The sequence below is a fragment of the Gnatocerus cornutus genome, chromosome 5 (genome assembly GCF_029298725.1).
Source record: "Gnatocerus cornutus isolate USDA-ARS CGAHR chromosome 5, icGnaCorn1.1, whole genome shotgun sequence".
NCBI lineage: Eukaryota > Metazoa > Arthropoda > Insecta > Coleoptera > Tenebrionidae > Gnatocerus > Gnatocerus cornutus.
Window position 1 is genome coordinate 10,729,486 of NC_142237.1, and position 12,399 is coordinate 10,741,884.

At 34.3% G+C, this 12,399-nt stretch overlaps 3 protein-coding genes across 7 annotated transcripts in view; 2 read left to right on the forward strand and 1 right to left on the reverse strand.

Annotated features, from left to right (window-relative positions):
• Positions 1-186: 186 nt before the first annotated feature.
• RpS8 (ribosomal protein S8) lies at positions 187-1,652 on the reverse strand. Its single transcript, XM_088035477.1, has 4 exons — positions 1,550-1,652; positions 834-1,216; positions 534-663; positions 187-336 (listed from the first exon to the last, which is right to left on the reverse strand). The coding sequence occupies exons 1-4, from the start codon at positions 1,551-1,553 to the stop codon at positions 227-229; spliced, it is 627 nt and encodes a 208-aa protein (XP_087891603.1). The 5' UTR covers positions 1,554-1,652; the 3' UTR covers positions 187-226.
• Positions 1,653-1,774: 122 nt separating this feature from the next.
• On the forward strand, positions 1,775-3,462 carry LOC148174404 (uncharacterized). 3 transcript variants are annotated; one of them, XM_088035459.1, is made up of 5 exons: positions 1,775-1,970; positions 2,018-2,463; positions 2,513-2,753; positions 2,800-2,974; positions 3,023-3,462. In XM_088035459.1, exons 1-5 carry the CDS (start codon positions 1,821-1,823, stop codon positions 3,316-3,318), a joined length of 1,308 nt encoding a protein of 435 aa, XP_087891585.1. In that variant the 5' UTR covers positions 1,775-1,820; the 3' UTR covers positions 3,319-3,462. The 3 variants fall into 3 exon arrangements, with proteins under 3 accessions (XP_087891585.1, XP_087891586.1, XP_087891584.1); XM_088035460.1 differs by having other exon boundaries at positions 2,513-2,571; positions 2,635-2,753; positions 2,800-3,462; XM_088035458.1 differs by having other exon boundaries at positions 2,800-3,462.
• Positions 3,463-3,606: 144 nt separating this feature from the next.
• mtd (TLD domain-containing protein mustard) overlaps positions 3,607-12,399 on the forward strand; it is a 55,711-nt gene continuing 46,918 nt past the window's right edge. For all 3 annotated transcript variants that reach the window (XM_088037574.1, XM_088037576.1, XM_088037578.1), the window contains exon 1: positions 3,607-3,970. Coding sequence is in view for 2 of the 3 variants with exons in the window: in XM_088037576.1 (XP_087893702.1) it covers positions 3,969-3,970 (2 nt within the window). In the remaining variant the exon portion in view is untranslated. The remainder of the gene's footprint in view (positions 3,971-12,399) is intronic.

The following is a 12,399-nucleotide window of genomic DNA, read 5'->3' on the forward strand; positions in this document are numbered from 1 at the left end:
TTTCCAAGACTTTTCCCATTTTTTTTGTCGTCATTGTATCCTTTAAATTGCTTGTTCAATTTTTATTTGTAGCTGTTTCATTAGGTTTTGTATTTTTTTTTATTAGCTAAAGTAGTCACAAGGAACATAAGCTAGTAATTAATAAAAAAAGGAAACATTTTAACAAAAGGTGTAAAAAAACGGAAGTTCATATTAACTTTTATTACAAGCCATTAAAAAAACATTTTTACTTGGCTTTCTTAGACTTAATCTTACGCATGTAGAATTCAAGCTCTTTGCCTTCCAAGACATATCCATCTGCTCGTCCACACTGTCCTGGTCGCGAGGCCAAACAAGCTGAAATAAATAAAAATTATTACCAAAAGTAATCATCGAAATTCATTAATGCACATTTTTTTGTAAATCAGAGTAACTATGACAAGCAAATCATCGTCCAAACGCGGATTCAAAACGAATACCACTAAAACATGAACTCGCTTTAAAATTGATCATCATATGAACCCCACGAAACAATTTTTTTCCGGGAAACTCACCTAGAAGTCTACCAGTTTGGAACTGCTCTTCAAGAGCTGGCTCAACTTTCGCCGTCTTTTGCCTAGTTTCATATTTCTTTTGCACTTTTTTGCTGCGTTTCTTGCTTAAAATCGCTTCCTCTTCAGCGGTCTGTAACAATAAAATCGTGAAAATTATCACGAGAACCCTTTTCCTGATTTAACGTAGATACAAAAAATTTGATCAGATGGCCTCTGCTTTTAATCAAATCAACAATCAGATGACACGCAAGAATACTCATCATTAAAATCTTATGGAAATAAGAATGTAGAAGCACTCACCAATTTCGCTCCCTTCTTGCGTCCCAAAGGTAAAATGTAGTGACTTTCATACCACTGTCTAAAGGGGGTGGCATCAACAACCACAATAGCGTTCTTCACTAATGTCTTGGTACGAACCAATTCATTGTTGCTGGCGTTGTAAACAACGTCAATGATACGCGATTTACGGGCAGTTCCTTCACTACCCCAGGCAAAATTGCCAGTGTCCAACCTTAAGGCTCTGTATTTCAAGTTGCCACCACGAGTGCGGACATAGTGGATTCTGCGAGAACCCAATTTTGTGTTGGCGGCTGGACGGCCCAACTCAAACTTCCTCTTCTTACGAAGAGGTTTCCTTTTACCTCCAGTAGCCCGCCGCTTGTGCCAATGGTCTCTGCTGATACCTAAAAAACATGAGCTTTAAACACAATTCTCAAAATATAGATTCTAGAAGTAATATTTTTATTATTCAGATCGCTGTGGGATGCTAATTGTCGTCAGCACAACACATCGGACAAATTTGATAGGTTGTTCATCATATTGAAATGTGTTATTATTACGGAATGTTAGGTTAGCTTCACAAAAACACAAATTACTCTATTAATATCACTACAGTATTAAGCAATAAGTATTACATATTGAAGCAGAAACTGTATTAAACGAATTTAATTCAGAAAAACTAACAATTATAAACAGATGGTTGAAGATTTTTTAGAAATATTCTAGCACGTACTCACCCATTGCAATGAAGTAAACTGAAAGGCCGATGGCAGAGAGGAAATCACTAAACAAAACTCACAAAAGTCCCTAAATTAGTTACAATTTTTGGCGGGAGCTCGTTCCGAATTTGTGTTATAACAATGCAAGGAAAGTATACAGAGTATCATTATTTTGTATAAAAATTGATTTTTACTATTTTTATTTAATGGCACTTAGGTGTATAATTTTTGACACCAAATTAAATTAAATTCGGGAAAACTCGGGAGTTTGTCAAATTCAAACACCAAAATGGCGGACGAAGCGGAGAACGATGATCAGTGGTTGTACGGCGACGGCGACCAGCCAGAAATTACCCAAGAAGACAGTAACTCCGAGCCACCCCCAGTCGAGGAATCGCCCCCCAAAGTAACCGAGAACAATATCGAACCCCCACCGAAAGTACAAGTTGAGAACTGCCACCGTTGTGTTCTAACCTTACTTTTTAGATAATTGACGATGATAAACCCCCCGGTGTGGATGATGAACCCGAGAAAGAGCCCCAGCCGAATGGCAAGGAGGATGAAGAAGACGGGGAAGTCCGTCAGAACGGTGAAGATGAAGATTTGGACGATGATGACAGCGATGACGACGTCAATGTTGTTATTGGGGATATTAAGACCACGCCGTCGTACACCTCATTGAACATTAAAAGGGGTGGATTGTTAACAACTACAGCCCCTGTGGATAAGAACAAACAAACTCAGCAACCAGGGAAATTTTCTGTAGACGAATTTGATCAAGCTGGGATGATCAATGGGGTTCCTGCCACAGAGTACAATTTAGATTCATTAGAAGATAAGCCGTGGCGTAAACCCGGTGCTGATATAACTGATTATTTTAACTATGGGTTTAATGAAGATACATGGAGGGCGTACTGTGAAAGACAAAAGCGGTATTTTTTTTTACTTATTTCGTCCAGTATAAAAAACGTTTTGTTTTAGAATGAGGATGACCGAGTCTGGTGTGGGTTTGGCTGCACAGATGACGTCGATAGCGAGAGGTACAGTTCCAATCATGAATGATAACAGTAAATATTCTGGTAATTTCTTGGGAATTCGTAAAGCTGGACCTCCTCCTGGTAGAAGAATGACCGGCTCTATAGACGTGATCGGTGGCACGGCACAGAGGGCGACTCCTGCTCCTATTGGGAAAGTTGAGCCTCCAAAAATGAACGTCATCCAGGTGCAACAAAGTATATAACAAACTTACTTTAATAAAAGAGTTGTAGGTCATGACAGCTGATAGGAGAGAGTACAGTAGAAAACCCACAGGTTTTCCAGACATGTCAGTTCCTCCACCTAGCACGTTTGAGGAGTTCCAGCCGGAATATGGATTCAATCCAGAACCTGAGCCGTTCTATGGGGGCTACGAACCTACCCAAGACTCTCAGTGGGGGCCTGATGGTAAACGAATTATTTGGGTACGTTCTGGGACTAAATCTTTGAATTCAGGTCCTAATCCTTTGGGGCCGCCACCGAGCATGCATATGGGGCCGCCTGTCAATATGCCAATGCCTATACCGTCACCTAGGGATAAGAGTCCAGGGAGGCAGGCGGATTCTAAAGATAGAGAAAGAGCAAGGGATGTTAGCAGAGGCAGATCTGAACGACCAAGAGATAGAGAAAGGGAGCGATCACATCGCAGGGAGAGGTCTAGGAGTCGATCAAGAAGGCACAAGTCTAGGTCTCGCAGCCCTAGTCATAGACATAGAAAAAAGAAGTCACGTAGACATGAAGAAAGCGATTAGTTTAAGTTTTTCACGTATGTGAAGTGTTACATAAGGACGTTATGGTTACAATAAACCTTGCATTTTCCTGAGCATTCATTACTTCATCTTTTTGTAATTTATTTTTTGAAATAAAATCAAAATTTTTGATATATCCTACGACAATGATTCTTATTGATTGCATAATTTTTTAATACATCTCGGAAAACTCGGTGACGAATATAAATTAATAATTTAAAGATGATTAGTTCTAATCCCATTTTAAAAATTAATCAATGTAATTTGTGCGCACGCGCAGATTTTAGCCTATAACAAAAATAGGAGAGGTTTCTGTCAAAATTAAACCGAGTTTGTGTACGTTCGCAAGAATACTCTCCTAAATATCGATTATTTTGGTATTGTGCGTATAAAATAACCAATTCGTTAAACCATGTAAAAACCGGAAAGAAAAAATCGGATTCCCGACATAATGTAAGCTTAAACCAATTTCCTGATTCTAACCTGAAATTAATATTTTTCGTGACAATATTTTGATTTGTATTATTAGTAAATAACAATAGTTTCTTTAGATATAATTAGTAAAAATTAGTGCGTCAATGTGTTGTGTAAAATAAAAGTGCCCATAAGAAACGCCATCATCGTCCCAGCCGTGGACAATACAACACTTCAAAATGTAAGTCGACTTTATTTACCTCTTTTTCAGCTCTAGATTTTTATGCTTAAACAATCAAATTACAAAGAAACTTGATAACCTGTTTACCAGGTTGAAAAATGTCGCATTGTCTCTAATTTTCTACGCCTCCAAGAAGCAGTAAGTAAGCAAATTGCTTTTACTTTGCTTTTTACAAGTTGTATGTTTTTAAGTTCCTTATTTATCGCCTTTTTTAAATCTAGAATGTGTTGCCAAGCTGATTGCCTACTGTTTCCTGATATTCAGCTGTTTGGGGTCAAGGTTAATAGGGGGCGGACACCCCGTGAAGCAAGATTTCCTTTAAACATATCCACGTTTTAATAAAATGAATCTGCGAAATATGTACTTGGTTTGATAAATGTTTTTAGGTGCTTCTTTTGACCATAAATTCCTTATTCAAGAAGATTAATCGCTTTTTTCCGCACCGTTCGAAAGTTCCATGTAAAGGGTTTTTCGCTATAATTACGCCCTAAAGCAGTTTGTTAGACTGAAGCGTCAAAATCATGTGCATGTTCTTTGTCCGAACATTAATGTTGAAAAGTTCTGCACCCTAAAAATACAATTTTAAATCGATGCCCTGTTGCTAAACTAATTGGTATTCCAATCAGAAACGAAAAAAACGTCGTTTTTTCAATAATTTTCTATTATTGAATCTTTAATTGCAAAACGTGCGTATAATTGGTGCTCAATTTTTAATTTTGTTTACCTCATCGACTTGTTGGACTCATGCATGAATGACATTTGATTCAGGTAAACTTTCGATAATGAATACACTGAATACCCATATTAAATTTATTCATCCTCAAACCTATAAAAATATTGAGTCTAGATTTCAGAATTCTTGGACTCTTGATGGTCATCGCTACTAAATCACATTTGGGCATATTTGGTGCTTTCTGCCTATACATACATATTTGGTTTTAACTGCGAGGGACAACTGAAAACAACCTCCTTCTTCGTCTTTACAAATTAACACCATAAATTACTCGGATCCTCGTTTAAAAAGAACAAACCTATGCAACCAACAATACAGTTCAAGAAGGGCGGAAAGCCATTTATCATTTTTCTCGCTTAGTTTTTACTTTTCTCCCTTTGGGAGGCAGTGACCAACTTTCAAGCGATCGACGGAGGGTGTAAAAGCGCACTTTCTGACAAGGGGGCAGGATAAATTCCACTCTGCATATGTCACTCATTTAGAACAGAAAGGGGGCTCATTGATTAGATTGATCAATAATAAAAAAAAATTGTTGTGTCGGGAAGCTTTTGTTATTATCAATAAAAAAACATCAACATATTGCATAAAATTATAAAAATACGTAATTTTTGATAACGCCAAAATCAAAATATGTGACAACAAATGAAGAATTTTAAAAACAAAATCGGTTACATAATTGTAATCAAATGTTAAAAATAAAACAAAACGTGTCTTTGGTCAACATTTACTTTTAAAGCTTGCTTAGATGTGGAACCAACACATCTTGGTCAAATTTAACATAAACAGTTTGTTTAATAATTTGTCAACACCAAGAATTGATCCAAAAAAATTTCTTTGAAGTTTGTTTAAGTCCTTTGCGTAGTAACACACCATGCGGGTGGTTGTTATCAGTGTTATCAGTCGATGATAGCGCTGAATAACTAAAAAATATGATTTTTAAGCGAGAATTTCAAGCTCCCTTTTAAGCTATAAAGCTGTTATCAGTTCATTGTGCTTATATTTTTGATCACTGTTATTACATAAGTGCTATTATTATTTCTGACTTCATCAGTTTTTGTTGAATAAACACATTTTTTTGTTTAATAAATTCAATTGGATGCGGTTTCGATGATTTTCAACAAAATGTTGATTTCGCGTAAAAGGATTGTCTCTGCTCGTCGAAAATTGTTTATTTGCAGTACACTGAAAGAAGGTTTTCCATATTAATTCGTACCAATGTTATCAGTTTATCACTATCAGATTATGCGGCTTCATAATGTAAATCAAAATTTGCATATTACATTTCATTGTTGGCGCTGTTTCAGTTGCTCGTAATTTAATAATTGTTTAGTCGTATAAAATTGTCAAACTAATATACAGGGTGTAATCGAGGTGATTACGAGTATTTTGATTGGTGGTTTTTGACACCATCCAACTTGACAAACTGGAGAATGCAACCCAAAATACATTTTTATAGCTTTCGTCGGCAATTTTATATTTTTTCGCGATTTATTATAATTAAATTAAAAACTAATCTGGTGGTGCAGCAAATAATCTTCCACGAAGAACCTGCCGAGCAAGTGGACCCATACACTCTTTGCCCGTCTTTGCGCTAATTTATCAAGAAAATTAGTCAATAATTTTACAGCGAAAACCGACAATTAACTAACGAATTTATTGGGAGTTATGTAAATTCTTAAACCAAAAGGTAAAAAACTTGTGCGAAAGTAAACAACGAAGACCCGTTTTGAACGTGAAGTACGGTTTAAAGTTTCTTATTTTTTACCAATTTATGAAGGATTATTGTGTGAACAAATCAATTATGCTCAAAAATTGAAAGTGTCTCTAGTTCATTTACCACAGCTCAAAACCAAAAATGTTAAAAAGGTTTTTTACTAAGTTTGTGAAGATTTATCTATATTTTAAATTTGGGCAGCCAAAACCAATACACCATGTACACACGCTTGGGGTACATATCATTTAAAACCTAAAAAATACTTTTTCCAATCTCATTGAACGTCAATGGGATTAGAAGACTACCGTTTCGTAGCGTGCTTCTAAATGAAGTATTTTAATAGCAACGAATTTTTTTTTCCTTGACGACAAAGCTCATCGTTCCCACACGTGGGTTTCTGATGTAATTTAAAGATCAATTTATTTCCCTAGGGCGATAATAATTTAAAATCTAATACGTTTTTAATATTCAGTGCGGTGTCATCAGCAGTTAAAATATTCGTAAGCTCCTTGATTACACCCTGTATAATAAAACGTAGTTGTAGAGTCTGTCAAAATGCCTTTTGTTTAAATAAATAGATGGTTCATTAATTCTCAATTCGAACACATGATAAAAATAATGGGATGACACACACAGGACACCTGACCAAGAAAAATGATAATAGTCATATTGTTTGTTTCATTTGCACGTGATTATACATTGACTTTTTTACTTAAATGTGTTAATTAAACGGAAACTTGTTCTTACTATTAAGTGAGCCCAATATCTTATTATGAATTTTGGTGACCAACCAGGATCCTAATTACAGCACAACTCACAATTTCGCTGTTTGTTGTTATTAAACAGCTGTTTGGTGTTATTAAACAAATTGCTAATTTATTATTTACATAAGGAATGTGGGTATAATTTTTTTTCAATGCACTTTCAGTCATTGTTTGGTAACTAGAAACTTAAATTTCACTCACAAGTGAGTAAGTAGTCATTTGACACCAAAATTGACCGTTGATTCTTAATTTCAAGTATCAGCAAAACCGGGAAAATCGTAATAAATTTTAATCACTCGTGGGCTCTATTTCTTCATTCCCTTCAGCTCATGAGTAAACAGTCCACCTGTGATTAAAAACCAACTTACCTTACACGTTAAGTATTCACTATTTTGTGCGAGCATGAAACGGTCATTACGATAAATGTTTAAAATTATGTTGTCCACTAATAGCTAAATAATAGTTTGAATAAAAAGTTTAAATAAATAATATTTCTATTTTTTAGAATTACGAATAAACTGCTACATAATCAGAAATCTCATTATTATGAACCAATGACATTTTAAAAGTTTGCAGTCGATTATTTTTCACTTGACAGCTATTTGACAAATGTGCCAGAGCAGAGACCACCTTACTTATAAATTCTCACTATACAACCACTCATATAATATAATAATATATTTCGTACTTTTATTTGCAATTTTATGGTTCTGATACCGAAATTAACGACAATGACGCCATAAAATAAATTACAAACAGTGGTGTAGTATAATAATTCTACTGGGTGGTAAAAATTGCACAATCATAAGGTGTTTAATTTGTTTATTTTATTGTTTTTGTTAGATTTATATTATCGTAAGTTTATTGTTTTTGTTAATTTCGTTTTCGAATTTTTGCAATACTTTTCGTCAACTATTTGTAATTTGGTGTGCAGACCGTTCTTTAGGCGGAAAACGGTGGAATAATTAAATACCTAATAATTATGGCTATTTAAATCTAAAACTTTCCGGATGTTTGTCGTAAATTTGATTTTTTTCGCATTAAAAGCGCGAAGAACGTAATTTAAAAATTATTGCAAATTACCAAGCAAATTACCAACATGGTTTTAATTTAAACTGAATGTCAAACAACATCCGCCTCTATAACAAAAATTATGGTTTTTATTATACAGGTGTTCTTGAAGTATTCTGTCTTGCGTTTTGAGTGAATTTGCAAATAAAAAAGAACTTATAAGATTTATTTTATTTATAAAACCGAAACTATATAAAATATGATCTTTTCATGGACTTAACAATGCAGTTTTCATGACGATAGACGGAGTTACCACCTTTAGATTTTTTTTTTCGTCAAGTATTGTTTATAAATTTGCACTCTCAAAGAAGCGAAGCAAATATTTGTAATTAAATAAACCTGTCTATCTTAATTTGGTTTGGTTTATAAAACACGTTAACAGCTTTTTTAACCCGCTGTGTCAATGTGAAGGTTATTCGATAAAATTGTTATTTATGCATGTGTTTCATTTTCAACGCCTCTGATTTTGGCACCGAGATAACTACATTTATTGCAAAATCTGGTCCAGTACTCATTATCGAGGGACCCCGCAGCGTAAAATTAACTTCATGTTTGAGATTCGGGTATAAATTTACTGCCACATTGCTTTGATCAAAGTTGTTTCTGCATTAAATACATACTCATGTTAATTTAATGTGGTGTCCGAGGGAATACTTAATTTTTAAAGTGGCGTCCAATTTTACAATGTCAATGAGGATATTCAAAAATTTCTACTGCAGTGCTGTGGTTTGTACACGCATAATTTAACTTTAATCTTTTTATTAACGTTATAATTGCTATTTTGTCCTCTGTTTATCGTCTGAATAATTATAATAAAATCAAGCTGATTGTTTTGTAGTGATGATTTAGAATTACCATTTCAATGGTATACAGATGCCGGGAAAAGAAGAGAGAATCTCAAAATACATAATCATGTGGACTGACTTCATTACTTGTGGTTTAAACTGCTAAGAACACTTTAAAAAACGGAATTGTTTTCTAAAAATACATTATTATCTGTAATGGGTTGTTTTTACGTTGTATTGTTTCAAAACTAATAATTTTAGAAACGGAATACTTCTTCTCTATCGGTTAGTGTTGTTTACTCCTCATTTTGAGAAAACCAAGTGAAACTTTTGATCGGGTCCGCTGTAAATATCAATGAAAAGGACGTAATGTTCAGTGCAAAAATGTAACCTGTTATTTGTGAAATGTTACGTGTCAATTTTCTATTGGTTGAATGGCTAAAACAGAAGACACCTCGCATATAATTTTGGATTAAAAACTCTTGAGATTTTCTCAAATTGTTGCTATAATGCACTAAAAGTTAAGTCCAGTGTACTACCTAAAAACTAAAATATTAAAAATCAAACGCTATTAACATCTGAATATAAACGAAGCTCACTGAACAAACTGCCAAATGTTAAAACACGTAATGTGTTTATGTTTGTTTAAGTTTGTTTGGCCAAAAATCTCTATTTTGATTATCTTTTTGATCTTGGTAAATATGTGTGATTCGCACAAAAGTGTTATTTGCAAGTAAGCAATGATAAGGGAGTGCATTATCATCAAATTGTCCTATTAAAACGCCTAATTATTCATAATATTTTATTACGTATTTGTTAATTTGCTGTGGGATTTTACACAAGTGCATCGTGACATCAACTATATTGACCGAAGACGAATCAAAGCTTGATTAGACAAAAATTTGGCCATTTGGACAACAGTTATGTAAGTCAATTATTATTTGCACTAGATCTAAATTTATCATGAATTTTAAATGTCTTTTCGTTTTCAAAAGGTTTGTTGTAATTGCCCTACTTATTATATTAAAATTAATTAAATTATGCCACAAAGGAATTTGGTTTAATTAGAGAAATTGAAATTTCAGGCCGCACAAAAGGAACTTAAAAAGAGCCCTTTAGATTTTGCTTTATTCAATTCTGTGCGCTTTCTAGTTTTTGCTTTGCATGAGATTTTAGATTTAAAAAATGTAGTTTTTATCATATCAGCACATCACACATGACATAACATTCTTTGAGGTACTCATTGTAAAGTTGTGTGATAATTTAATCGTGCTCGCAAGTTTCATCGCAAGGTAAATACACATAAATATCACAGATACTAGAATTTAATAAGATAACTTCTCATCTGTTTGTATGAAGTGAATTTCTAGAACTGCGACATGCAAGGACGATCCCTTTGAATGCAGGAACAAGGTCGCTTTTTATCGATTAACGATTATAATTTGATGACAAGATGTATGTCATGCAAGCGAAAGGGATGACAGTGAAGTTCCAGTTATCATGTTTGCCGTTCTCGGTAGCTCTTTATGTCGTCGTATCGATTTCGTTTTCAATGGAACGGTCTATTCTGATCAGCGGCAAAGAAAAGATCACTGGACGGTGGTAAAAAAATGAACAACACCGCTGAAATGATTATTTCAAACCTTGGCCAAATTGAATATATTTAAATACAGGTAACTGCATGTGCAACAAAGGGCAAAATTCATATTTTCATGGTTGTTGACTGCGTAATATCCAACTATGAAATGTCAGGAGTGTTTAACATTAACATTACACCATTGAGTGGATAACATCACATCTGGTTTTATGATCGATGACAATTGGAATACATTATCATAGTGATAACATAACTACAAAAATAAATTTTTAAAATATTCGTTCTCATGACACGAACGAAAAAACAATCGCTATTGCATATTGATTATGATTAGCCATGTTAAAAGACTCCAAGGTTCGTTTTTAGGTGGTTAATAAAATTCTGCAGCTGGTTGGAACTCCATAATTGAGATTTTGCGGTTATTGAATGGGAATTTAATGGTTTGCATGATTCCGAATCTTGAGTTTAAAGGCTCACGGCGCCAATATCTAGGTTGGATGCCGTGATGCACACTTCGGAGATAATTAAATTATTGTCGGTCGCACCAAACTTGACCACTTTGGAAATGAAAAGTCGACTTTCGTTGACCGGATGTTTCTGCAATATTTTACTTGTATTTTATTTTATTATTTTAGACATACCTAATAACGTAATTAGCAAAACAACAAGAGATCTATCGCCAAAACATTATTGTTTGGTAATTCCATTCGACGTATATACATACCTACTCTTAAAATCTTTCTGATTTTCGGTTTCTAATTCAGACACGGTCGGTATCTCGCTTACTTATAATTATCATTTTACTTTTGAATACGCCCTCAAAAGTCGAAAATTCGGTGGTAAATTTTTTCGGCAAAAAAATTTTGCGACTCAATCGATGAAAAATTTTCAATTTTTCGTTTTGTCCCTCGTAAACTATGATTTATCGATCTGAGATTTGGCCAGTTGATAGATCTTGAGCTCTTCTTTCGATCAATAAATAATTCAATAATACTAAACGCAGTTTTCACCCCGAAATAGCCTCTTGAAAATGAGCTCAAAAACACCCTCTGAAAATTTATTTCGGTGGATATCTTTGCGCTGAGTCTGAAAATACCCTTATTTTTCCGGTCGGTCAAATTTTGGGTACTCGCCAGAGGGCCAACATTTTGGAAGTTAGAAAACGATTTTGCTCGATATCTCAGGAATTAAGTCAAATATTAAGAAACCCTTTTCGGAATCGTTTTTCTCCCGATATTTTAGCTTAGAATTCGTTCGTAGACTTTCCGAAAGTAAAAAATTTGATAAATTTGATAAATTTGATAAATTTATGACTATAACTTTCGCAAATTCATTATAGTTCAGCCACGTTCGTCTGAGCCACCATAAAATCATAAACATTTGCGGGCGACCGCAACGGGACAGCTCGTGGTATTTTCAGATTTACGATGACGACCAGACAGCTGGCCTGTTTGGGGAGGATTCTTATATTGCAGGGTGCTTTGGTAAATAAAGATCAGGTAGATATTTTAAATATTTGCAGATTGGGTTGTAATAAAAATTCTGTATTATACAAATGAAAATTTAATCCTCCACCTCGCTTTCGCTATCGTCACTTTCATCGTTTACATGTACAATAATTTCAGGAAATTGTGCTTCTGACAGATAACTATTTTTTATATTAACAACATGGTTGCATTACCTTGAATAAATTTGGAGCAGTTGAGTAAAAAAAACTCCAAAGAGTTGGCTTTAAGCTTCTAACATGATGCGGTAGCTTAGTTCC

Excerpts from the sequence above, each read along its gene's own strand:
- RpS8 (XM_088035477.1), bottom strand. Across the intron at positions 664-833 it reads GCAAGAAGGGAGCGAAATTG|ACCGCTGAAGAGGAAGCGAT; the intron begins GTGAGTGCTTCT and ends TTATTGTTACAG. Across the intron at positions 337-533 it reads CCAAACTGGTAGACTTCTAG|CTTGTTTGGCCTCGCGACCA; the intron begins GTGAGTTTCCCG and ends TATTTATTTCAG.
- LOC148174404 (XM_088035458.1), top strand. The coding sequence starts at position 1,821 with ATGGCGGACGAAGCGGAGAACGATGATCAGTGGTTGTACGGCGACGGC. Across the intron at positions 1,971-2,017 it reads ATATCGAACCCCCACCGAAA|ATAATTGACGATGATAAACC; the intron begins GTACAAGTTGAG and ends CTTACTTTTTAG. Across the intron at positions 2,754-2,799 it reads CAAAAATGAACGTCATCCAG|GTCATGACAGCTGATAGGAG; the intron begins GTGCAACAAAGT and ends AAAGAGTTGTAG.